This window comes from Ochlerotatus camptorhynchus, unplaced genomic scaffold (assembly GCF_037179485.1).
Source record: "Ochlerotatus camptorhynchus isolate MF236.1 unplaced genomic scaffold, CSIRO-AGI_Acam_v1.1 ptg000078l, whole genome shotgun sequence".
Lineage (NCBI taxonomy): Eukaryota > Metazoa > Arthropoda > Insecta > Diptera > Culicidae > Ochlerotatus > Ochlerotatus camptorhynchus.
In genome coordinates, this window is record NW_027040568.1 from 507,240 (window position 1) to 534,621 (window position 27,382).

The following is a 27,382-nucleotide window of genomic DNA, read 5'->3' on the forward strand; positions in this document are numbered from 1 at the left end:
AAACGAATAATGAATAAAGCGAAGTGAATGTAAATAAAAATAAAACTGCTCCTCCAAACAAACACAAACAACAAAATATACACCACCACCAGCGAGATCGACGACAGCTGATGGCTTAGAAAAAAATAAAACGTCATCGATTTGATTCGAATCAACTCGGTGGATCAGAATAGGGATTTCTGAGCAATATACAGTAGAGGGTCTACTTATAGGCTGTGAACCATTTGCCGAGTTAAATTTAACTCGTGGTTAAAAGTGACATTTCGAAGTTATTCTGTATGTTCGAAAATCCCTGTGCTGTAGATCAACCGGATTTCGAGAAGAACTCAGCCACGGTTGTCAAAATTTAACTTCTTTTCTGTCAGAAATAACCACGCTCGGATCGCAGGGTTAATCGATAACTTTCCATCTGTCATATTTTAACCAAAAGTTTAAATAATTCACCAAATGGTTCACAGCCTAGTTCACAGCCTTAGTTACACACCAAATTTCTTAAATCTTGTTAGGTGCTTTTTTGCTGGATTTGTTCGGTGAAATATCATTTTTACCGAATGCTTTGTAAACAATATTATTTGAACAATTTTCCGCATGCTGAATTTCCATAATTTGCAGAAATTTACCGAAAACTGTAAATCTAATTTGCTGATTGAAACTGTAAATGCAATTCTGTAAAAATTGTAACGAAGTACAGCTTTTCCGTAAAACTTACTGAACAGATTTGTAAACTTTGTACTGCCAAACCTCGTGTCAAAATCAACCTTTGCTGCCATTTCGATGTTGAGTGTTCTCCGGTTCTATGTTGTGAAACGTAAGTACTTTACTTTTTTGCTAGATTTTGTTCAATTTACACCGAAAATTTAATAAGCTTTCATTTCTGGGCCAATTTCTTTCAGACGCCGGTCGTTAGGCAATTCAATGTCCTCCTCAAAAGTGATTTTAGCACGGTTTGTTGAGTCCGGCTTCATTACTGATTTTTTTTATAATGTTTGTACGAACGCAGTATGGAAATGCCTATTCAAAAATATATGGTTAAATAGTCGAATGAATTTTTGGGTTTGTGAATGAAAGAAACAATTAGTTAATCAATAAAAATTATAATTTTTATGATTTATTCTGAAAACAAAGTACAGTCGATTCGGTAAAAAAAAAACATACTGAACGCTACATTACCAATCGTTTAGTAAAATTTACAGTCCGCAGATCAGTAAATTTTGACAGCCCACAAGCGAAGAAAATTTACCGAACAGATTGTAAATTGAAAAATTACCGAATGAATTACCGAATGTTCAGCTGTTCCATATTTGGTAAAAATTTACAGTATACTGTAAAAAAATCTTAGTGTGTATATACTATACATAGAAAAAAAGGTGTTGAATATTACTTCCAAACCTCGTTCCAAACAGCGCACAGAGGTTGGTTGTGTAAAATTACGTTGTACCAACTGGTGGAAACTAACGATTTTAAATTGGCTTACTACTTGACTAGCCTATTGGTCTCAAGCAAATCGATTAACGTATCCCATTCTAGTCGAAATTCTAGTACTACACTATGTTTGTTTTGAGTCGCTATGAAAGTTTGACAGATGAAATGAGGGGTTCGTGGATTTTTCTATGTTTCGAGGGTTGCATCGATTAGCTTGGGACCGAAGATAGTACCAGAGTACTATGGTTGTATGATGCTCGGTATGATGTACATCGATTTTGCGAACAAAATTACATCCATTCAGGCATAACATTTGATAACGGCACAAAAGCATTTGTAAACAAACTTTCTAAGGCCCTTTACACGCGAACCAAAGTACGCCCACGCAAACCAATACCACTTTCGGAAAGGTGATAGTTGCCCTTATCCGATAATGTTGTTGGTTTGCGTGGGCGTACTTTGGTTCGCGTGTAAAGGGCTTTAGAAAGTTTGTTTACAAACCGTGTGCCGTTCTCAAATGTTATGCCTGCATTGATGTGAAATTGTATCTGCTTTTTTGGATATTACATTTTTTTGCTATATATAAATGTCTCTAACACTCAGAAAAAAATTAATCTAATTTGTATAAAAGTCACACTAAAACCGAAGACAACAAATCAAGAAGACTGGCAACTTTGCCAGAATCCAAGCGACAGATACAGTGGCGCTGCGCTTGAGTGAAGGTGGAAGCAACGCATAGACAAATTAGCAAATACACAAACCCTTATTCTGAGGATGTAATCTTTGCTATCAAATTCGTTCGAAGCATTTACGTTTGAGCGGCAGATGACGCGATTGTACCTGTCTCATAGCGTTCGTATGAGAAAATGGAAGAGTTACCAGTCTTCTTGATTTGTTGTCTTCGCTAAAACCCTAAAACGCTATTCTCGCTATTTCAAAACTACCCAAATTTGGGTAGAATCCACCCAGATTTGTCAAAACTGAACCTACCCAAAAGTGGGTAAACTATGTTGGGAGTGACAAGTTGACAAATGGACAACATCGACATGAATCCGATCGACTTTGTTCATTTGACATCTTGTCACTCCCAACATAGTTTACCCATTTTTGGGTAGGTTCAGTTTTGGTCGATCTGGGTAGATTCTGCCCTAGGGGCACCCTAATAAACAAATACCATAACCGAACTGTATCCCTGATGGGTAAACTATCACACAAATGGTTTGGATGATATCCCGAACACGTCGTTAAGCTCTCTTTTATGGTTATTTTGATTAGGGCATGCAATAACCTTTAACTCCAATGCAGGCAACGGCTGTAATTAAATTAATTCCATTAACTACAGCTTTAATAACATTAATTAAACAATATTGAACATTAACTACTTTTTAACTCCATTAATTACAGTTGAAATTTCGTAATTAAATTACATTAATTACATTTTCAATACTTTTAATTACATTAATTACGGATAGATAATTTTAATTACCGTCAGTACTACTTCGAAACGCATTAATTCCTTTAAATGGGCCTCGTGGTCGTGCGGTTAGCGGTGTCACCCGTCGTTCAGGCGTATTGTGAGTGCCACGAAGTGAGGGTTCGATTCCCGCTCCAGCCGGTGGAACTTTTCGCAACCCGGAAATTTCCCTACTGGTCTACTGGGTGTTGTGTGTTGTCCATTGTCTAGTGTTAAGTATTCAGTCTGTACAACCTCTGGTTGAAGACGGTGTCAATTGTCTAAATACTTTTGATTGCATTTTAACTTAAACGCACCCGGTTCATTATATTGCGTGCCCCTCGGATTTACGTCACTGTCGATGGCTGTTTCGTGTAAAAAGATAAACATTGCAATGAAATACGAACACCACTAAACATTTTCACATTTCACTAACACCAATAAGCCTGTTGGCCCGGACCTTATATGAATGACATTGGTTGCCCATGCCTAATAAAATTGTTATGGTTGTTTTGCTAAACGACGTGTTCCAGGTATCATCTAAACCATTTGTAGGATAGTTCTACGATTTGGGTTATCATCTGTTTATGGCATTTTTTATAAGGATAGCCTTTGATCTCGATTTTAAAGTTGACAATTAAAACAAATACTTACTTGTCAATCTGTAAAAAAAAATCGTCGTCGGACTACCTGGGGAATCCGACACAGCGACAAAAACAGAACCGATGGACATGCAGGCGAAACGCATCGAAACAGTAGATTTACGTACTTTCTGCAGCATATGATTTTCTTACAGCAAACATATTTTCAAAACATGCCGTGATGCGTTATGTCATTTCATGGCATATAAAACATAAAGTGTGTGTATACGTCCCAATAAACTATTATGGGTAAATGAAGTTGAATTGCAGTAAATTAAAATCTAGGCTATCTGCATTTTGTAAAACTTATTTATTTTCTTATATTTTGCATTTCACTACATATTTAATAAACATTATATGTTGCATGATTATGTATAAATTTATACTGTATATTACAAAAATGCTGGGACGGGAGCATCAGAGCATTATTGAAGTTGTAACTGGAAAAGGAGTGAAGTGCCAACCGGAGTCTAGGAGGGAATGTGTACTGTCATTTTAGATAGTTATATTTCACTTCAACAGTTGCGCTCTTCTTATACAAACCATCCCGTGGAAAGCTCAACCTGTATTGAGAATTTCGTTATTCGTTTTGTTGGATCATATTGTTGGAAGGAGATTCTCTTATTCCCGCGGGTTTCGCGTAAGTGCCTCTGCTTACGGGCCCGTCCAACCGCTTTTGGCCCTTCATTCATTTGGATCTTGCTGTTGAGTGGAGCCGCATGCAGGGCAAGACCCAAGCTAGGATGGTGGCCACTTACATACATACATACATATGATTTTCTTACACCAAATTACAGAAAGCTACAGCAACTTACAGCAAAAGCAAAAAAGCAAGTAAGGGAACAGACCTAAGTAGTTGAAAGCATTGAGAAAGGAAACAGAGATGATGACTTAATGCAACCAAGGAAAATCAAAGTCACTAATCGTGAAGTGAAAGACTATTACCTAAAATGTGGAAAAATAGTTCACGTGCCACATATTATTACGACCATGATGTAGACATGCTTGGCATACACAGTTGTACACACCAACTGCTCATTTGTTAATAACTTTTCACACAGTTGTTGAAATTTGTTTTTCTTTAAAGTAATTGATAAATTAGGATCATAGCTTACTAAAGATATGCAAAAAGTAGATAAATTTTAACATTAACATTTGAATCAACACCAATGAATTTTTACTCTTAAAATCCGAGATGTGCAGCGGGCATTTCTCACTTCATTTTTACAACGCAAAAACAAATACAGTTTATTACTAGAATTAAAATCTACTTTGTTTTATGTATCTATAACAAGCTTAAACTCTATTCTACTGCTTTAAAAAGAACTATGTTTCGTCAACTCTGTGTAAAGTTATTAGCAAATGAGCAGTTCGTGACCAAAACTGTGTATGACAAGCATGGATGTAGGAGTTGTCATCGAAATTAATGTAATTCATTTGTATTTATTTTACACTCTAAAATTATTTATTAAAAACCCAAACGGATTGGGAAATTGTAAGTTTTACAAAAAAGGTACTGAATACTTTGTCTAATCCTCTAAATAAAAACATCTATTTATAATCACATTACGACGGACTCGACTCACTGTCCTTTTGGTCATCAGATCTATCCCCATTATTATCATTTGATGATGGATCTGCGTGGAACCAAGAAACACACTTTGTATCTATCATTGTAACCAGATATGTTTAATGTACTCACCCTTTGATGGCCCACCACCGGAATCGACTGCATCGGAGTCTGAATCCGGTTTTGGTTTATGCTTTTTCTTTATTTCTACATGGCCGAAACAATGCTCACAATCGTCTTCGCTTTCGGATGAACTTTCGCCGAATTCTCGTGGTTTGACATAGATACAACAACATTTGGATTTCTTCCTATTCATGTGCTCGTTATCTACCGTACCATTGGTCCATTGCACTTTTTTGGATGATTGGGGCTTCTGTAACCGTAGACGTAGTACAGGAGGGTCCTAAAATCGTAGAAAATGTGAAAATATACAATTTTCCTGAATGTACCAAAGGCGTAAGGGATGATTGATAAACCGAATAACTGAAAATGTTACGAGTTTATATCAATTAACGGTCGACTGGGAAACCAATAAAGCCGCTGGTCAACTACCAAGTGAGAAATGAGCTATTAAAATACGGCGAAGAATACCTTTCTAAAGCGCTGCATTGAGAAGTTACCGTTAAACGAGTTCAAATTGATCATTATTTGTATTTGATCACTGGCGTCTCATTGTTTTTGGTGAAATGTAATACTATTTATGTCTTATGATGTTGGACAAGGATGCATTCTTGTGCCCTGAAACCACTAAAATATTGCACTTGAAGAAAAATAATGTTAAACATCAGTGATATATAACCCGCTTACCAATATGACCTCGTTTTGTGGTACCAAGATTTGGAGGGAGGAGATATTAGGTCTGTTCCCGAACTTTCTTTTCTGCTTTTGTAGTAAGTTGCTGCAAGAAAATCATATACCGCAGAAAATACGGGAACATCATTTACATTTTACTATTGCAGAATCTTACATAATAGCAATTACGGGAACAAACCTATTACCGTAGGAGTACATGGAAGCTATCATTTGTATCCCATTTACAAACAGGGCTACTATTACTGTACCATCATAAATATGCCCAAGTCGAGAAATTGTCCAACCCGAAATATTAATAGACCGGACGGGAATCGAATCCATCCGCCTCCAGCATGGGCTTGCTTCGTAGCTGCGCCTTTACCGACTGAGCTAAGGGAGTATCGTTTGTACCGTTTGAAACAAAAAAATAAAAAAATAACAATTTATCATCTTCAGTTATTTATGTTTTTGGTAGTATAGATTCTGAGTATTTAGTGAACACAATAAAACACCCTTACATTATGAGGATCTATTGAATAAAAGCAGCCTCGCTGACTGGTTTCTACGTGGATGAACGCTTGAGATCAGGGCAAAATAAACCACTATGGGCTTATTTTAAAAATCGTCAAGGTGGCATTTGCAAGCCCTGGCCTGAAAAAAAGTGGCACTGGCGAAGATCACTTGAAGATACGATATGACGGAACATTGATACGATTTGTATAAAACACAAAAATATGCTTCCCGAATTTACTGTTCCGTTGCCGTGAAGCGAGCTTGACCGTAGCATCGCCTCAGATTTTGATTATTGCATTTGCATTCTAATTCCAATATAAAAGTGAATAGTGTAAGCTCTTAATAATTCTGTACTGGTAATCATACTTCAAAATACGTTCTATTTATAATAAACAAAACTGGAAGATTTTAAACTTTGACTAGATGCGTGCAAAAAAAACCGTGACCACCCACATTAGATCCGTTTGCGTTGACGTAAAATTGACAGTTAGACAACGCGTCAGATCCGGATCTAATGTGGGTGGCCCTTAAGACTCCAGTTTAAACTGATATCACTGCTTTGTACGTCATAATAAAAAGAACAACAAAAAGAAAATCATGGTAATTTGACATAGTACATAAATTTTTGTGATAGCACATCAATCCCTTTGTCATTTTCGCGACATAATTTAAGGTTTCCGCGATTTTAACGACTTCATAATTCATAATTCTGCACTAAGCCAATCTGTTCCATTTTTCAGTAGACCATAATTTCACACATTTTGTCTACTATGTTTCATGGCGAAACAAAAAAGTTATACAGATGCAAAGATTGCTATTCATCTGATAGTAAAAAGTAAGGCATGTGGTGTTCATTTGAAACGCTAAAAACTTTTCTGGATTAACTCGGATTGACTTCCGTTGTTCCCCATACTCCAAAGGTTCTAAATTGTGTACGTCACACTCTTGTTATTGACAAGTATGATCAACCGACGAATTTATTATCGCCCATCTCCCAAATGCAACCACACGCTGAACCTTCCATTGTTCCCGAACAGCGGAGGTCGGACATAACGATTTACTATCAGAACGTAGGCGGTATGAACGGCCTCGTGGAAGATTATCATCTGGCCGTCGTGGATCACTGTTACGACATTATAGTTTTGTCCGAAACATGGCTCAATTATCGAACCATTTCAAACTATGTCTTTGGTGCTGGCTACGAAATATTTCTATGAAATAAACTACTGGGGGACGCGTCCTTATCGCAGTTAATTCCAAACTGAAAGCAGAAGTTAGCGATGACGATTCCAGGAACACGGTTGAACAAGTGTGGGTGGCAACTCAACTTGGTGATCGTCAATTGCTTCTATGTGCAGTGTACATCCCTACAGATCGAACCCGTGACTTGGAGCTTATTGACACACATTGTCGATCCGTCTTGGTCGCTTCAGACAAAGCAGGCCCTTCCGATGAAGTTATTGTTCTTGGTGATTTTAACCTACCGGATATTGCATGGACTCCAACCCATAGTGGTTTATTTTGCCCTGATCTCAAGCGTTCATCCACGTAGAAACCAGCCAGCTCCTGGACAGTACCGCAATTCTGTCACAAATCAATGGCCTGTTGAATGAAAACAACCGCAGCCTGGATCTCTGCTTTGTGAGTGCTCGTGATATAGCTCCTTTCCTCTCCACGACACCCGAACCTTTAGTCAAGGAAATGCATCATCACCCTGCTTTAGTTATCGTGATCGAAAATAATATTGTCCATGATTTCATCAGCACTCCAAACGCTGTATCATATGACTTCCGTAGAGCTGACCTTCGCAGTATTGTCCATGTGCTGTCTAACCTAGATTGCGAGCATATTCTAGATCCTGTAGACGTCAACATTGCTGCACAAACCTTTTCTCACGTCTTGGCTTATGTCATTGACAGGCGGCACGTTTCCAAAAACATCATCCATATCGACTCTCGTTTCGTGGATGACGAAAATTATTCGCTCGTTGAAAAGAACTAAGAAGGCTGCTCTCAGAACATTTACTAAATTCCGCACACTTCCGCTGAAATGCTACTATGTCAGACTCAACCACGAGTATAAGCGGTTAAGTCGTCTCTGTTTTCAACGCTATCAAAGGAGGATGCAACGGCGGCTAAAATCGCGCCCGAAATCCTTCTGGAACTTCGTACATGAGCAACGCAGGGAAGTCGGCTTACCCTCTTCCATGATTTTTAATGGTGAAACTGCTGGCAATCAACAAGACATTTGCAACCAGTTCTCAGCCAAATTTGCTAGTATGTTTGAAGACGAGCAACTCTCCGCTAATCTCATTACTTCCGCGTCCAGTAATGTTCCTTTGGTCAACCAAACGCTTAACGTTGTCGACGCCACTATAGATACGATTTCTAGAGCAGCATCTAAAATTAAGACTTCAGCTAAGGCTGGACCCGATGGTGTTCCATCGATTATTCTTAAAGAGAACATCACTTATCTTTTAGATCCACTGCGCCGCATATTCCAGCTCTCTCTTTCCAGCGGCATATTTCAGTCTTGCTGGAAGACTGAGGATTTGTTTCCAGTTCATAAAAAGGGTAGCAAACGCGACCGGGGAATTACGTCGCTGAGTGCTGTATCAAAACTTTTAGAATTGGTTGTCATAGAGTCCCTAAATGCGCATTGCAAGCAATATCTAAGTATAGATCAACACGGATTCATAACTGGCCGTTCCACAACTACGAACCTGCTGTGCCTAACGTTTTACCTCACAGACAGTTTGATTGCTTGGACCCAAACGGGCGTTATTTACACAGATCTTACGGCAGCCTTCGATAAGCTGAACCACGGAATTGCTAAGCTTGATAGGCTAGGGATCGGTGGCAATCTTTTGAGATGGTTTTGTTCATACCTAAGGAGCGCCCACTGACAGTAACTTTGCTCACTTGTCGCTCAGCAAGCTTCTGCGCAAAGTCCGGTATACCTCAGGGTAGTCATCTGGGACCATTGGTATTTCTCCTTTGCTTCGACGACGTTCCCCATGTTATCACAGGGCCACGATCTGAAAGTTTTTCTGTGTATCCGCTCACTCGCCGACTGCCAATCTCTCCATAATCAGATTGAGATCTTTGCTGACTGGTGTAGTTTAAACCGACTAGTGGTTACCCTAGCTAAGTGTACAATCATTACTTTATCACGCAAGAAACAACCGATTATGTTCAACTACAAACTACTAGGTACGACTATCGAACGGGTACATTTCGTGAAAGACTTAGGCGTTCTGGACTCAATATCGTATATATTGTGTGTCGTCGACAAAGCGTCCAGAACTCTTGGCTTTGTCTTCAAGATTACTAAAAACTTCACACACATTTACTGCTTGAAATCGCTCTATTGCTTTCTCGTACGATCTACGTTGGAATACTACTCTGCAGTCTGGAGCCCGAACAACAATAATGGGGCCAAGCGAATTGAATCTGTGCAACGACGTTTTCTTCGCTTTGCGCTCCGTTAGCTTTTTGGAGATATCTACTTCGTCTTCCAAGCTACGAGAATCGCTGCCAATTGATCAATGTCGAGCCCTTACGTATCCGAAGAGATGTTTTCAGCGCCTTAACCGTCGCCGATACTCTGCAAGGAAGAATCGACTGCGAAGCAATTCTGTAACAAGTGAACATTAATGTTCAACCTCAATCACCATGCAACAGTCTTATCACAGACAAACAGACGTAACACTTCATTGTGTATCTTCGTTCACGCATTTAACGGTTGATTTGAATGTTATCAGTTCCGCGAACTACTGACCGCAGCGCTGGCATTGGATCACTTTGACGTTTCTATATATTCTATAGAACTTTTCTTGAAACCATAGTATCTCAAAACATAGGACCTGAGTAACGACATCTCGCGGGTTTGTCTGTGCTTATACATTTTTAGTAACTTGCCAATGCTTTCCTTGTTATTTTGGTTTGTAACTGTAGTATATGTAGTCTGTACAATCTGTACTTTTTTTACAACACATCATTTGGACTATTTCTAGTCTGTCGATGCCAAGTCCAACGTAAACAAAGGGATTGTCCTTCACCATCACAACGGTATTTGTGAATGCGGAAATCCATTCGCCCTATTCAGATAACACTTCTGAACTTTGTGAGTTTGACAGAACCACCAGCACCAAATTTTCGGGGTACACTGCAAATGTACTGGACTTGTCAAGTTGCCCCCGGGTTGGTTGATGCAAACATAACAAATAAAGAAATTAACAAATAAACAAGAAAATATGTACCAGTAACTGGGCCTAGAACAGAAAATGTGGAAGTGACTCGTACCCCCATACATTTTGGCGGTTTTTTCCAAGCCATATGACTTAGAGGAAGTACAAAATGAGTTCAAATTTTGGGGTGTATTTCTGGCCATACAAACTTCTATTAAATTCATCTGCGTTTGAAATTCCAGACATCATTTTTTTTCATATGACTGTGGACCACTCTACTAGAGTGGCACTCTTGCCCCTAGATCCCCTAACATCATCGGTTATGGACGCATTTCGCGCCAAATCGAATCGAAGCTGGCAAAACCCTCTCAGATTTCAATGAAATTTTCTGGATGTGTAGACTTTGACTAAATAAGCACTTTTGCATACTCAGTTTTTCCAAAATTTATCTAGACTAACATTTGAGAAGGACCAAACTTTTTCTGCCGATTTTTTCAAACACATATTATGGAAAAATGACAACTCCTACAAAAATGTATTATGGATGACTTTTAGGAAATTTTCCAAGTTTTCGAAAAAAATACTGAAAAATAATTCCATTTGAGACCTACATTGAAAAAAATCTATTTTAAAAATTTAAAGTATGGAAGAATGCTAAGTTGCTATAGAAGTATCGGATTTTGCCTCAGTAGTAGACAATATAATCAATCATATTATTTTCTAATGATATAAGCCCTTTTCATATGGAATTCTCGATTAATCCAAGTGATTCGTTGCTGGTTAGACAAAATTGAATCATAAATTTAGCTTCTTGGGTTCTGAGATGATTTTGAGCTTCACTGGTTTAGTTTTGTGTGAAAATGGTACGTTAAAAAAAAAACAGTTCAGATATAAAAAAGTTTTTGTTAGAATGTTTTTTTTTTCTTTCTTAAAAGTGACCATCTTGCGATGTATGGAAGCTTGGTACTAAACATAATTACATACCTGTTGCAGATGCAACGTAAAATATCGCAATTCATTATGCATTTTCAAGTTCCCACGATAGGTCACCGCCCTCGTACGGGAAATAAGCGAAAGCAAGAAATTTGTCTAAGAGAGGTGCAAGAAGCACAAAGTCAAGACCAAACCTACCCTAACTCACGCCTCGTAAACGAGAAGTAAACATGCCACACCGCCAGATCTGGCTGACGCATATAGAATCAGTACGCATTTACTTTCCACTTTCTTCGCTTCACGGTGAACCATATGCAGCCCTGCAATGCGTGCAGCGCTGCGGTGTATTAGACGCTCGATGCCAAGGCAGTCCGCGTGCTATGTGAATGGAATGGTAATGAATCGGTCGCATGGAGCTCGGTGCGCCCGGCAATGCGAGCCTGGCGCAAAGGTAATAAAATCTGGTTCCCTAAAAAGATGCGTAACAACGCCAAGATAAACGAATTATCGTAATAGAACCAGTCTTGGGAAGGATAGTTGAAGCATTAATAGAAAGCAATGAAATCGTCCCAAGGGACAATCTTGCGTTCGGCATCCTTCCAAAAACACAAAGGGCAATAAAACCGAGCTAGCGACGGTTCCACCGCAGAGAGCAAAATCAATGGAAAAATGCACTTAGGCCTAGATAGGCAGCGATGCATGCGTACGCATCCAAGCTATAGGCTAGATCTGGGGAGCGGGCCAATGTAAACAGGAAGCCTGGTGCGGATTGATTTAAAGTAATTTACATGCACCAGCGAGGCGCGAGAACTTGGGTCATAAAAGTTAAAAATGAAAACGTTCCCCTACTAGGATGCGTGACCAAGGGAAATCTAGAATTAGGAAGAAAGTGCGTCTAGAACCCCTGTGCGGGAAGATAGACGCACATGCGTACGTGGGCACCGACGCCCAAAACTTAGGTCTAAGGGACGCTATAAAAGCGTTTTGATACAACCAAAATATATTCAGTTTTCACTATCCTATCCAAGTGTACGGACTTGTCGCCAGGTCCACCCTTACTCCTACATATCACCTCAATAACACTCTTCGCCTCCAGCCTATCAAACTCTCTCGCGGTAATCCGTTTCCAATAAGAGTTTCCTCGGAATCGACGCTACTGCCCCCATCTGAGCTGGGCAAGTACCGGCCGAGCACCTTTATTGGTCGGAACCCGTTTCAGAGTTTGGGCACTCCCCGACTAGGCTGATCAGGTTTACCGCTGGTGTATCTGTTGGAATCGCGCTACTGCCCCCATCTGAGCTGGGCAGCTACCGTCCAACCATATCCCAACCGTAGAGCACTCAGCCAAGTCCTAAGGAATCCTGTTCGAAAGTAGGCGAATCTCGCTTCAAGTGGTATCGGTTCCTGCTGTTGGAACGACGAGCTCGAAGCCAGTCGAAACCTACCAATTCGATTAGGATCCTCCGTGAGGCATTCGAACCCCTTCCTCCGGTCTGGTCTGTGAATAACCGCACGCCGAAAGTTCGCCGCGTGATCCTTCGCGGATTGCGAGTTCCTCTCGAAAAATAATAATAAAGGACGAAGCCCCTTCGGCTTCGTCTGATGAACGTGACACGCGCGTCGCGAACATATGGTGGCTCCAGAGAGGAGCAATAGTGCTATAAGAACTCACAGTGTAGGTGTTCCGACACCGGAAGAAAGTCTAATAGTAAAGTGAAAGCCTACGGGCTTAAGTGAAATAAGGAGACTCTAGCACCAGCAGGGTCATCAGGTAAGTAATTATTCTTTTCCTAATTAATAAGTAACAAATCAATAACACCCTGCCAATTAGGACCCAACTAATCAAGTGCTAAAGTGAAGTGTTTAAGATAAAGTGTGAATTGAATCAGTCTCCGGACTATAAGGGGCCTAAAAACCCAAACATAACAGCAGTCTCCGGACTATAAGGGGCCTAAAAACCCAAAAACAAAATTCGTTTAGGAACGTCTACGGTGTTAATCCGGGATAGGTTCCAGTAAGACGGGGTTCCGCACGGAAGGTACGCGAACGCCCAAGGAAGAAACGTCTGCAACGGCGTAAGCCGGGAGTTTCGAAACAGTGCCTACATAAGTAGGCCGGGCCCGACAGTAGGTAGGGCAACCTTCGTAAGGAAGGCTGGTGGGGATATTTATCAGTCCCAAGAAGTTCGGGAGGTATTTGTCAGAACCCACAGGAATACGGGAGATAATTATCGGAATTTATATAGGAAAAATTCGAGAATAATTATCAGGGACCCACCGTGAAAGTCGGGAGTCCACATAGGAGGGACTCACAGGAAGGATTCCGAACAAAAGGTTCGTGAATGCCATAGTAAAACATCTACGGTGTAATCCGAGATAGTTTTAGCGGATTTCCAGCTCCTGAGTTGGAAATCCTGCACAGGTCTGCGGTTTAATCCGGGGCAAGAGGAAGTCAATAGTGACTATTCGGGACAAGTTCCCAAGGGTTCCAGCTCCTGAGCAGGAAATAAACAAAATACACCTCGTTAGAGAACACGATCACGAGGAAAATTAAACAGGCAATTAGCCTACGAAGTTCTAAGGGGAAGGAGAATAAAAACGGGTCAACGAACCCATCGATTCCCTGTAAGAAATCCGCCAGGCGGGTCATAAACCCGAAACGTTTATTGCATAACGAGTCAACGTACTCGTTAAAAGAGAAACGGAAAATAAGAAAAACAGGCTCACTTGAGCAACAGAAGGGTGCACGTAAAACCGATATAAAATCTCTAGTGAGATAGAAAGAAAGGGTGTAAGAAAGAAAAGTCATTAAAAAGAAAGAAACACAAACAAAATAGCAATGAATTTTGTAGACAATGTGCTCGGCCATTGTCGCCTATGCACTCGTAAGGACGAGGTGCAAGATATGGTCGCTTGTGACCAATGTGATAGGTGGTTCCACTATGGATGCGTGGAACTCACCTGTCTACCTGATAAAAAAGAACCTTGGTCGTGTGCGAAATGCCGCATGGATGAAAGTATTAAGAAGGCGCAAGCCGACGAACTTATTCAGATGAAGAATAAATTAGCAAATATAGCTTTAGAGCTGGAGGCACGTGCAAAGGCACAGAAATCCTCCGAGATTCACGCGACGTCTATGGAGACGGAGCTAGCGCACTACAAACGTGAGCTTGAATCTAAACATAAGGAAGAAAAGGACAAGCGAGACGTATTGCTGGACATCGCTCAGGCGATCCAGCTGAATAAAGTCAAGCTTGAAAACGAACTCGTAAGAAAAGAGACAGCTGCGGACGACGATTCCGTAGCTATGTATTTAAAACGGCAAGAAATGAGTCTGCCCCAGTTCTCTGGGAACGCTCGAGAGTGGCCAGCATTTAAGAAAATGTTCGAGGCCACGACCGAGCAGGGGAAATATACCAGTTTGGAAAATTTGATACGGCTGCAAAAGGCACTAGGGGGCCCAGCGGCTAAGGCGGTACAGTCCATGATGCTTGATCAAGCAAACGTACCGCAAATAATGGAACGACTCGAAAAACAATTTGGACAGTCAAAACGGGTCTATAAGGAGCTGCGAGACGATCTCGAGCGTATTAGAACAGGAGGCCACTTAGCGATAGTCGAGATATCGAATGGTCTAGAAAATTTGATAGCGCATTTAACCGCCTCCAATCAGATGGCGTACTCAAATGATCCTCGCTTAGTTGAGGAACTGGTAAGCAAGATGTCTTGCGACACCCAGATAAAATGGTTGGAGGTAGTAGAATCTAATGCCAAACAAGGCAATTCAGTACCCTCCCTTAAAGATTTGGCTAAATGGCTAAAGCCTAAGGCCGACATTCATCGTGAGCTCTATAATTCTAATAGAGCTCCGATCGAAAAAAGGAATAGAGTCAATGTGCACTCAGAAAACAACGTACGTTGTTATATGTGTAACGGAACACATAGACTAAGAGAGTGCCAAAAATTTGGAAAAATGTCTGTACAAAACAGACGACAGGAAATACTTAAATTGCGAGTATGTCCATTGTGTCTGTTCAGACACAAAGGAAACTGTAATTTTCAAAGAAACTGTGGCATAAATGGATGCAACGAGCACCATCATAGGCTACTACATATCCCAAGGGATATTCATAATCAAGGTAGCAGACCGGAAAGAAGACAGATAACAGCCTCCGGCGAGCCAACCGAACCACGACCCGAAACTTCAAACTTACACGAGGAGCAAAGGGCACAAGTGTTTTACCAGATCATTCCGGTAACACTTAAAAATAAGAATTGCGAGGTGGAAACCTACGCCTTCCTAGACCCAGGATCCTCCTTAACTTTAATAGATGAAGGGGTTGCTGAGGAACTTGAGTTAGAAGGAGTACGTGATCCACTCAAAATAAAATGGACCCAGAATGTGTCTAGGGAAGAGAAAACTAGCAGGAGGGTCAAATTAAAAATTAAAGGCAATTCCGATAATGAATTCACGTTGACAAACGTCAGAACCGCAAGTAATCTTCACTTACCGGTTCAAACCGTGAACTACGATAATTTGGCAGACAAATATCCGTTCTTGGCCAATTTACCAATAAAGAATTATAAGAATGCACAGCCAAAATTACTTATTGGGCTAAATCATAGCCATTTATTATATCCGTTAGAAAGACGAGCGATGGGAGTGAATGAACCCATCGCAATCAAAACTAAGCTTGGCTGGTTGATATTTGGTAATATCAAACATACCGCACAAGCAGAACATTTAATGGTCATTCAGGAAGATGACAAAATGAATGATCTAATGCAACGATATTTTTCAGTGGAGGACTTTGGAGTCAAAATTCCAGAAAAACTTCCTGAGACCAAGAATGAAATTAGAGCCAAGGAGATAATAAATAAGACCCTAAAATATACAGGGGAAAAATACGAAGTCGGGTTACTCTGGAAAGAGGATGATACGCATCTACCAGAGAGTTACATACAAGCTTATAAGAGGCTCCAAAATTTGGAAGCGAAATTGAAAAAAGATCCAGAACTGAAGAACTGGACAAACAACACGATTGCGGATTATGTAACCAAGGGCTACGCGCGCAAATTAACACCAAAGGAAAAGGAGGAATGGGCTGGAGAGATATTTTATCTCCCAACCTTTATCGTGGTAAATAAAAATAAAACACCTCCTAAGCCACGCTTGGTGTTCGATGCGGCCGCAAAGTCTTGGGGCATTTCTCTAAATGACGCGTTGTTAGCGGGTCCCGACGCTACAACCTCTTTGTTTGGCGTCACCACTAATTTCCGGGAAGGGGCTATCGCATCCGCTGGAGATGTGCAGGAAATGTTTAGTCAGGTGGGAATTAGTCTAGAGGACCAGAAGAAGCAATGCTTCTTATATCGTGATTGTGACGACAGCCGAGAGCCTGACGTGTACGTCATGCAGGTTATGATCTTCGGATCTACCAGCTCTCCAGCCTGCGCGCAAGCTGTTAAGAACTACAACGCCAGTCTATACGCCGAAACAAAACCCAAGGCGGTAAAGGCAATAATAAAACAGCATTACGTTGATGATTATATTGATAGTTTCGACACGCCTCAAGAGGCAACGCAAACGATCAAAGACGTTATGGAAATTCACGACAAGGCGAAATTCTTTATCAGAAATTTCGTTTCTAATAGTAAAGAAGTGCTAGCTTCACTTCCGAAGAATAGGGTCCAAGTGGACAAGATTAAAACCTTCGAGGATAAGGAGTCCGAAGGTGAAAAGGTTCTTGGGATGTACTGGGATACAAGTAAAGATTGTATTCAGTACCAACTTAAATTTAATCGGCTACCAGTAGATGTACGCCATGAAATTAGAAAGCCGACTAAACGAGAGGTATTATCCTTCGTTATGAGCGTTTATGACCCAATGGGATTAATCGCTAATCTTACCATACATGGTAGGATACTTATCCAAGAGCTGCATAAGGAAACGTCGGATTGGGACGCAGAAATTTCAGAGCGCTCTTACAATCAATGGAAACAATTTTTAGAAATAATAAAACAAGCAGCAAATGTGAAGATACCTAGATGGATGTTAGCTCCAAAGGTACAAAAATTTGAACTACATACTTTCGTCGACGCGTCAGAATACGCGTACGCAGCGGCCACCTATGTCAGAGGATTAGGTAGCCACGGTCAGACTGTTAGTATTCGTCTGTTAGCTGCTAAATCAAGAGTAGCACCAATTAAGAAACTATCAATTCCGAGGTTGGAATTGCTAGCAGCAGTTTTAGGCACAAGGCTCACCAAAACGTTGAAGAAGGAGCTGCGCAAGAAGCCTTCCAAAATTACGTATTGGTCAGACTCGCAAACGGTGCTGTCTTGGATTCATTCTGACCACCGAAAGTATAAAGAATTTGTAGCACACCGCATAGGAGAAATCTTAGAAGAAACAAAAATTGAGCAGTGGCGTTATGTACCCACGGACGAAAATCCAGCAGACGAAGGAACCAAGCTAGCCAAGGGAAAACCTAAATGGTTAGCAGGTCCAACATTCATTTGGAAAGAAGAATGTATGTGGCCAAAATCAAGGTTTATGCGAGAAACGACCGAAGAAATAAAGGAGTCGGTAATGTTTCACCAAGAAGTCGAATCAGACTTTAAATTTATCCGCGAGTATCGTTACTCTAATTGGGAGAAGTTACTCAAGGAAGTCTGCATTTTGAAGAAGTTTGTCGATTGGATAAAAGACAAAAGAAACTTCGATAAAAATATAAGCGAAGACGACATGCAAATAGCCGAATATGCTATTGTCCGCAAGGCACAGTGGGAAGGTTTCACCGACGAAATGCATGACATTACAAAGCACGGTGAAATCACTAAATCAGGAAGGTTAAGATGTCTAACCCCACGAATCAACGATCATGAGGTTATGGTAGTCCAATCACGTTTGGCAAACACAGACATTGTACCGCTATCAACACGGGAACCAATGATCTTACCCACCAAACACCCAATTACCAGACTGATCATGAAATTTTATCATGAAGAAAATCTGCACCACGGTGATCAAACTATTTTAGCCGCGGCAAAAGAAAAATATTGGATAATAGATCCAAGAAGAGTTCATAACACAGTCAAGGCAAATTGTCAGCACTGTAAGAATGAGAAGGTCTCACCTAGCGAACCGCTCATGTCATGCCTACCCGATTGTAGGCTGGATATATACAACCCCGCGTTTACACACACGGGAGTAGATTATTTTGGGCCAATAGAAGTACAAGTAAAACGGTCAATAGAAAAGAGGTGGGGCGTTATATTTACGTGCCTAACCTCAAGAGCCGTTTACTTAGACTTGGCTGAAAAATTAGACACAGACGCATTTATAGTCTGCTTGAGGAACTTTCAAGTCAGACGAGGCCCGGTCAAGCATCTGTACAGCGATAATGGTACGAACTTTATCGGAGCCGAAAAGGAAATGCAGACAGCCGTTCAGGAAATTGAAAGGGAAATGGGAGAAGGAAAGGCCGCAGAAATGCGCATTAAATGGCACTTTAACCCTCCAGCCGCACCACATTTCGGCGGAGCTTGGGAGCGGTTAATTAGAAACATAAAGATATGCCTGTACGAAATGGCTAAAGCACGCCAACACCATATGCCAACAGAAAACGAATTAAGGTCGGCTTTAATACAAGCCGAAGGCATATTGAATAGACGACCACTAACCCATGTATCGCTAGACAAAGCAGATGACGAACCTCTTACTCCTTCTCATTTCTTAGGAGCACACCCAAAGAACCCTCCTGCACCAACCGCACTAACAACAGACAGTTTAAGTAGAGCACACTACAAGCGTATTATTCATTACGCAAAATATTTCTGGGATAGGTGGCGAAAAGAATATCTCCCCACCATAATCAAAAGAAATAAGTGGACCAAGAAAGTCGAGCCAATCAAGGTCGACGACATTGTGGTCATAACGGACAAAGGAACTCTACCCGGCAATTGGCTCAAAGGGAGAGTTGTGAAAGTTCACACAAGTTCCGACGGACAAGTTAGGTCGGCAGAAGTTAAAACGATACAAGGAAATTACGTAAGACCTGCCACGAAAATAGCAGTGCTTGACGTAAAGAGCGCAGCGACGACTAAGGACGAAACAACTACGGCACACATAAACCTTCACCAAGAAGCACCAAAGGTATGTACAAAGAATCGAAGGGAAACTAAACCAGCCCTTCAAGATAAGGGCAAAGGGCAGAAGGCACCACCAATTAAACGTAAAAGAAAGGTGGTAAATCAACCAGTGGAAATCCACCGTATAAACCACCATCGGGAGTACGAGGACGGCGATATAGGTCCAGTCTCCGCAAATAGAAAAAGAAAGGTGGAGGGCGAGTTACCAAGCGCTAATTTGACAATGGATCAACGCGCAGGAAAGAACTTTAATTCTTGGGGAAAACGATGTAAAGTAGACATCGATAAGGTTAAAGAACTAAAAGACAGAATGAACTCGAAACAAAAACCTAGAAATGTAACGAACAAAACTAAAATCCATGTTCCATGGTATATGACCATAATAATGGTATTATTTTTTATAACGGCAGCGTTAGGGCAATACCCAACCGGGCTTATCGCGTATGACTGCGCGAGCCCAGAAGTGAATATGACAAGTTATTCACTATTGGACGTAACGTCTTGTATCCCTTCTACAAAGAATCTTTCAATATCTGAAGTACCTATTCAAGTACTTCAAAGAAGCTCTAAGGGAAGCACAATGGTATATCAGTGCAAAATGATCATTAAGAGATCAATAAGGCACTGCGGAATGCACTCGCACACCTCGGACTATGAGCGCGGATACTCTTACATAGTAAAGGAGTTTACACCCGACGAGTGTAGACGCACTCAACTCACGGGAGCTATTCCCTTAACATTGAGCGCGGGACTCCTCGAACTTAAGAGAAACCACACGACTAGAGGAGAAACCTTAGTCGTAGGTAGCGTATGGGCTAGTTCTTGCAGCGGTGGCGTGTATAAAACACCGGAGTATACTTGGATCAATGCGTTAGTATACTTTGAATATGAAATCGCATTGTATAACTACATGGCAACAATCGATAACGAGAATGATCAAATTATGCTCCGACACGGACTAGTATGTCCATATTCACATGGAAAGTGCCTAGACTCAGAAGATGGATACTCCACTTGGGACGTGAGCCTAAACCAACGGTGTGAAGACACCGATTTCGAAGTTATATATGAAGGAAAGGTTAACAAGACAATAAATATAGAAGGAAATAAACCAAATCCACATGCCGTTTATACCTCCATTTCCGATTCGCATTTGTTTTCAATTCGCACCAAAGATACAGCGAAGATATGCAGATACAAGGGTTATAGCACAGACCACCCGAGAATATTCATATTGGAAGAAGCGGAGTTCAAGTCTCCATTTGCTAGAAGACCATCAAGTGCAAAAAATCATGACATTTTCACATACTTCAATTCTAAAATAACTCTAGTTGAGAATTACGTCGGTCAGAAGCTCGACGACGTATACAATACAGTAATGACTGAAATGTGTAAATTAGACAAGGCACTTTTGGAAACAAAACTTACACTTGCCCGCATAAACCCAACAGAATTCGTTAATAGCATAATGAAAAGAACGGGTTTTTCCGCGGTAGTAGCCGGAGAAGTGCTACACGTATTGGAATGCAAGCCGGTCTACGTGCAACCGTTTGCATCAGAAAGGTGCTATCAAGAACTTCCAGTGAAGTTCGGAAATGTCACAATGTTTCTAACCCCAGTCACACGTACACTACAAATGCGAGGAACGGAAATTGAATGTACACCGTTGTTACCAGCCAAATTCCAATTTGGAGGCAGATGGTACACATTTGATGGGAAGATAAGAGAAACTACATTCCCACAAAAACTGGCCACGGACATAGTGACCAAATGGACTTACACACCTCTTCCAAATTTAATGGAAAGCGGAATTTACGACGCTGATAGTTTGAAAAAGATGCGAACCATGATATACGATCAGGGTGACCGTCGCATAGCCACAAACGTGGTACATAAGATATTAACTGGACAAAATCCCAGCAAGCAGGGATTTCATTTCGAAGCCCTAATGTCAGAAAAGTTAATTGACAACATGATAAACAAGTATTGGGAAAAACTTGTGTCATTGTCATCTTGGTTGGGTAATATAACATCTACAGCCATCGGGCTGTATATCATTGGCAGAATAATCAAGTTTCTTGTAGATACCTTGATGCACGGACGCATATTGTATGACATCTATGGATTCGGATGGCAGCTAATCGCATCGCTGTGGGACTCCATGACAACCTTCCTCACGCATAGGAACACTCTGAAGAACATCAAGAAGTCAACGACCAGAACATATGATGTAACGACGCCTGAAGATGGGACCAATCCTTCAGAAAACACACCACTATCCGATGAAGAACCACAGACGGTGGCTCGCGCCCACCCTCCTGCGCACCCCTATGTAGCGCTCACGATGCCCCGATAGAAGATACCCGCCTAAAAAGTCAGCCAATACGCATATGATAACAAGACGACTGGGTATCAGCCAGTCCGCCAGAAACCAACATTCACATCCAGTAGTGAATGCCGACAACAACGAGATGACGAATCAACTAGACAACATTGCACCAGAATCGGCATTTCAAAACCGAGCCGATTCAACATGAAAGAAAATCAAGCCAAGCCAAGGGTGAGATCACCCTCGAATTCACAAGTAGTAGCAGACAGCAACATTGACGAAAAGTGCATGCGCGACGCTCGGCTGCACCACCCGAAGATGGACACCTGAAATAACATTAAATTAATAAGTACATAATTAGCATAAAATGAAAAGAGGTATATTGATGGGATTTATATCTATTAAAGACAAGAAAATAAATTATAGTTTTTCCTTAACAACTAGAAATATCAAACAAACTAACATCCCACCACCTCAAGAAGAGAAGACATTATTTGACAAATATGTAATCATCATTTATACAACGAATCATTATATATAAACTAAGAAGAAATTATAGAAGAATTATCAAGACATGATATAAACATAAAAACAAAACAGATATATATCAAGCATACAAATACGTAGAAGTACAAAGGCATATAAATCAACTCAATTAGAGTTACGAAAATTATATATCATGATCAGTAAAAGCAGTACGAAAGTACGGAAAATTATAAACATATTAGAAAAATTAATGACTACATACAAGATCAAACACTGAAATGTAAAACATGGAATTTAAACACTCGGAGCAATGTAACATCCCAATAATGAAAAATTGCAATATTAACATATGATTTAGATTAGTAAATCTAGTAAGAATTACGAGGCCCGGGATGTTGCAGATGCAACGTAAAATATCGCAATTCATTATGCATTTTCAAGTTCCCACGATAGGTCACCGCCCTCGTACGGGAAATAAGCGAAAGCAAGAAATTTGTCTAAGAGAGGTGCAAGAAGCACAAAGTCAAGACCAAACCTACCCTAACTCACGCCTCGTAAACGAGAAGTAAACATGCCACACCGCCAGATCTGGCTGACGCATATAGAATCAGTACGCATTTACTTTCCACTTTCTTCGCTTCACGGTGAACCATATGCAGCCCTGCAATGCGTGCAGCGCTGCGGTGTATTAGACGCTCGATGCCAAGGCAGTCCGCGTGCTATGTGAATGGAATGGTAATGAATCGGTCGCATGGAGCTCGGTGCGCCCGGCAATGCGAGCCTGGCGCAAAGGTAATAAAATCTGGTTCTCTAAAAAGATGCGTAACAACGCCAAGATAAACGAATTATCGTAATAGAACCAGTCTTGGGAAGGATAGTTGAAGCATTAATAGAAAGCAATGAAATCGTCCCAAGGGACAATCTTGCGTTCGGCATCCTTCCAAAAACACAAAGGGCAATAAAACCGAGCTAGCGACGGTTCCACCGCAGAGAGCAAAATCAATGGAAAAATGCACTTAGGCCTAGATAGGCAGCGATGCATGCGTACGCATCCAAGCTATAGGCTAGATCTGGGGAGCGGGCCAATGTAAACAGGAAGCCTGGTGCGGATTGATTTAAAGTAATTTACATGCACCAGCGAGGCGCGAGAACTTGGGTCATAAAAGTTAAAAATGAAAACGTTCCCCTACTAGGATGCGTGACCAAGGGAAATCTAGAATTAGGAAGAAAGTGCGTCTAGAACCCCTGTGCGGGAAGATATGTAGACGCACATGCGTACGTGGGCACCGACGCCCAAAACTTAGGTCTAAGGGACGCTATAAAAGCGTTTTGATACAACCAAAATATATTCAGTTTTCACTATCCTATCCAAGTGTACGGACTTGTCGCCAGGTCCACCCTTACTCCTACATATCACCTCAATAACACTCTTCGCCTCCAGCCTATCAAACTCTCTCGCGGTAATCCGTTTCCAATAAGAGTTTCCTCGGAATCGACGCTACTGCCCCCATCTGAGCTGGGCAAGTACCGGCCGAGCACCTTTATTGGTCGGAACCCGTTTCAGAGTTTGGGCACTCCCCGACTAGGCTGATCAGGTTTACCGCTGGTGTATCTGTTGGAATCGCGCTACTGCCCCCATCTGAGCTGGGCAGCTACCGTCCAACCATATCCCAACCGTAGAGCACTCAGCCAAGTCCTAAGGAATCCTGTTCGAAAGTAGGCGAATCTCGCTTCAAGTGGTATCGGTTCCTGCTGTTGGAACGACGAGCTCGAAGCCAGTCGAAACCTACCAATTCGATTAGGATCCTCCGTGAGGCATTCGAACCCCTTCCTCCGGTCTGGTCTGTGAATAACCGCACGCCGAAAGTTCGCCGCGTGATCCTTCGCGGATTGCGAGTTCCTCTCGAAAAATAATAATAAAGGACGAAGCCCCTTCGGCTTCGTCTGATGAACGTGACACGCGCGTCGCGAACAATACCCATCTTGAGACAAAGTTTCATCAAAACAAAAATTACCATTTTTTAAATCGACTTCAACATTTAAAATCGATTTTTTTCAATGTAATTCTCTAATGGAATTTTTGGACAATTTCCTAAAAGTCATCCATACAACACATTTTTGTAGGAGTTGTCATTTTTTCATATATTTTTGAGAAAAAAATAGGCAAAAAAAAGTTTGGCCCTTCTCAAAGGTTAGTCTAGAAAAATTTTGGAAAAACTAAGTATATGCAAAGTGCCTTATTTAGTCAAGGTCCACACATCCAGAAAGTTTCATTGAAATCTGAGATGGTGCTGCCAGCTCCGAATACGATTTGGCGCGAAATGCGTCTATGAAGTTATGATGCAAACAAAAGAAGTTTTTTTCAAAAGAAGCAAAGAACAAACGAAATCATCAAAACTATTATAATCGGAGAACTACTGATGAATCGCTATCGAACGAGCCAATCTCGCTTTTGCAGTTGGAAGTCAAACAGGATGAAGTAGATGGTACAGAAGACATACGTGCTGAATTTACCTAAAAGCACCGGATAAACTGAGTTGTAGAGGTTAGGGAATTTTTTTCTGAACAATCTAATAAAAAAGTTATGTCTCATTAAATGCTTTTTAATATCATAGATCTTTTGTTTCAAATGCATCTGAGAATATCATTGAATAATCTCATTCTGACGGAGCTTTGTTATTTGCTCATCCGTATAGTTCAGCAACTCACGTAGAACCAAATCAGTATGTTCTCCCAGGAGGGGCGGGGCACTCTGTGCTTGATTGCTGGCTTCACTGTACACGACCGGAGGGCCAACAACCCTCACCTTTCCCGCTGTAGGATGATCGAGACTCTTCACCAGTTCAATTGCTTGAATGTGCGGATCGTGGAAAACATCTGCCATGCTATTGATAGGTCCTACTGGAAATGGTGCATTGGCAAATATATTCATCCATTCGGCAGAGGTACGCTGCTGAATTATTGGTGTTAGAATAGAAATCAACTCTTGACGATGCTTGACGCGGGTTTGATTGGTTACGAAACGATAGTCTTTGGCGACCTCCGGAATCTCCAGGTAATTGCAAAGTGCTTCAAACTGAGCATTGCTTCCACAACCAATCGTGATATGACCGGTGCTAGTGGGAAAAGCTTCATAAGGAACAATACTTTCATGCGCCGTTCCCCAGCGTTTAGCTTCCTTTCCTGCGTTCAAATAATTACTGGCCACATTGATGAGAGAGGCCACTTGTGTCGAGAATAAATTGACATCAATTTTTTGACCGCGATTTGTTCTGTATCGCTGTAACAACGCAGCCAGAATAGCTCCATGCGCATATAGTCCTGTAGCAATATCCGTTATGGCAACTCCTACTTTAGCTGGGGCACCATTTTCACTTCCGGTGATGTGAAGTAAGCCTCCCATTGATGCAGCAATCACATCGTAACCAGGTTTGCCTTTATATGGTCCTACCGACCCGTATCCCGTAATAGAACAGTAAATCAGCGAGGGAGCAATCTTCTTCAGGTCTTCGTATCCTAGCCCAAATTTATCTAACTTTCCAGGAACATAGTTCTCCACCAGGACATCACACTTTCGAGCCAGGTCATAAATCACGTCTTTTCCCTTCTTCAAATCCACGCATACGCTTTTCTTGTTTCGATTCGACGCCATGAAGTAAACCGAATCAACTGAATCTTGCAGGAATGGGGGACCCCACTTTCGGGATTCATCTCCGTAAAACGGTCGCTCGATCTTGAAAACTTCCGCTCCCAAATCCGATAAAACCATCGTACAATAGGGACCGGCCACGATTCGAGTTAGGTCCAAAATTTTGATTCCCTCCAAGGGATAATTATCCGGTTTCACACTTGCCAGAATGTTCCCTCGGTGGAACTTTCTTGAATTACTCCATTGTGGACAATTGCGGCGCAATAAGATACTACAGTAACGTAACATTTTCAAAAAAAGATCTTTAAAGATTCACTTTCAAATAAAGAATTCGCACAGCTGATAAGCAACGACAGGTGCAATGCAAATATGAACACACAAATATGCGCAATTTCCACCACTTTCGCAACTGTGCTCTTCGTCTGATATTAAACAAATAAAAGACAATCTCAGGAAGAAGAAAAAATCACCTACCTGACTGCTAGTGCCTGGAATTTGCTCCTGTGTAAGGGTTTCGGTGATGGTTCTGCTGCCGCCGGCCGATGCGACCTCTTCTGGACGCATTGTCGTCCCCGAATGATCTGCTGCCATAGGAAAGCAAAACTGAGAATATCACCTACCACCCGCACTACCGGTTCCTGTTTTATTTTTAACCACAAGACAGATGTGAATTTGTCAGAAAATTATTTGTAGACAGTGTTTCTCGAATAAAATTTAAATCATTTAATGATCAAACACAAAATTTAATATGGATTTTCACACGAAAAAAAAAACGGTGGCGCAAGAATAACAAGACAAACAGACAGAAACAGACAACCAAAACTTCAAATGGCATTGACAGAAAAACGATAAAATGTGGTGCATCAGGCTAAACTGCCGCTATTCGCATAACAGTCCTATGTAGATAGGAAATCCGGGCCGGCGCCCATAGGACATGAGACTGTTATGCGAATAGCGGCAGTAAAGTCGAACACGGTGTTTCGTGAAAACCCATTAATGGGTATAAAAACACCCATTTCCGCTAAAAATGCTCCTCCCCATTTAATGGGTAAACTACACGCTAACTTCTGATTGTTCACCAGGTGAGTCGATCGTACTCACTTTTATCCGATGTATCGAGTTGTCAAAAATTGAGTAAACGAGAAAGGTCAAACTGAGTAAAAGCCACTCAGTCAGCAAAATCATGGACTTGGAAAAAATGCCAGTCATTTCGGAGGTAACCTCATAGAAAATGTTACTTAAAACCGGCTGA

The 27,382-nt window shown here is 41.2% G+C and overlaps 2 protein-coding genes across 2 annotated transcripts; both read right to left on the reverse strand.

Moving 5' to 3' along the window:
- Positions 1–4,978: 4,978 nt before the first annotated feature.
- On the reverse strand, positions 4,979–26,852 carry LOC135697781 (E3 ubiquitin-protein ligase PPP1R11). Its single transcript, XM_065217595.1, has 3 exons — positions 26,605–26,852; positions 5,219–5,489; positions 4,979–5,153 (listed from the first exon to the last, which is right to left on the reverse strand). Exons 1-3 carry the CDS (start codon positions 26,719–26,721, stop codon positions 5,083–5,085), a joined length of 459 nt encoding a protein of 152 aa, XP_065073667.1. The 5' UTR covers positions 26,722–26,852; the 3' UTR covers positions 4,979–5,082.
- On the reverse strand, positions 25,047–26,529 carry LOC135697780 (succinate--hydroxymethylglutarate CoA-transferase). The gene has a single exon (XM_065217593.1). It carries the CDS (start codon positions 26,416–26,418, stop codon positions 25,126–25,128), a length of 1,293 nt encoding a protein of 430 aa, XP_065073665.1. The 5' UTR covers positions 26,419–26,529; the 3' UTR covers positions 25,047–25,125.
- Positions 26,853–27,382: the final 530 nt, after the last annotated feature.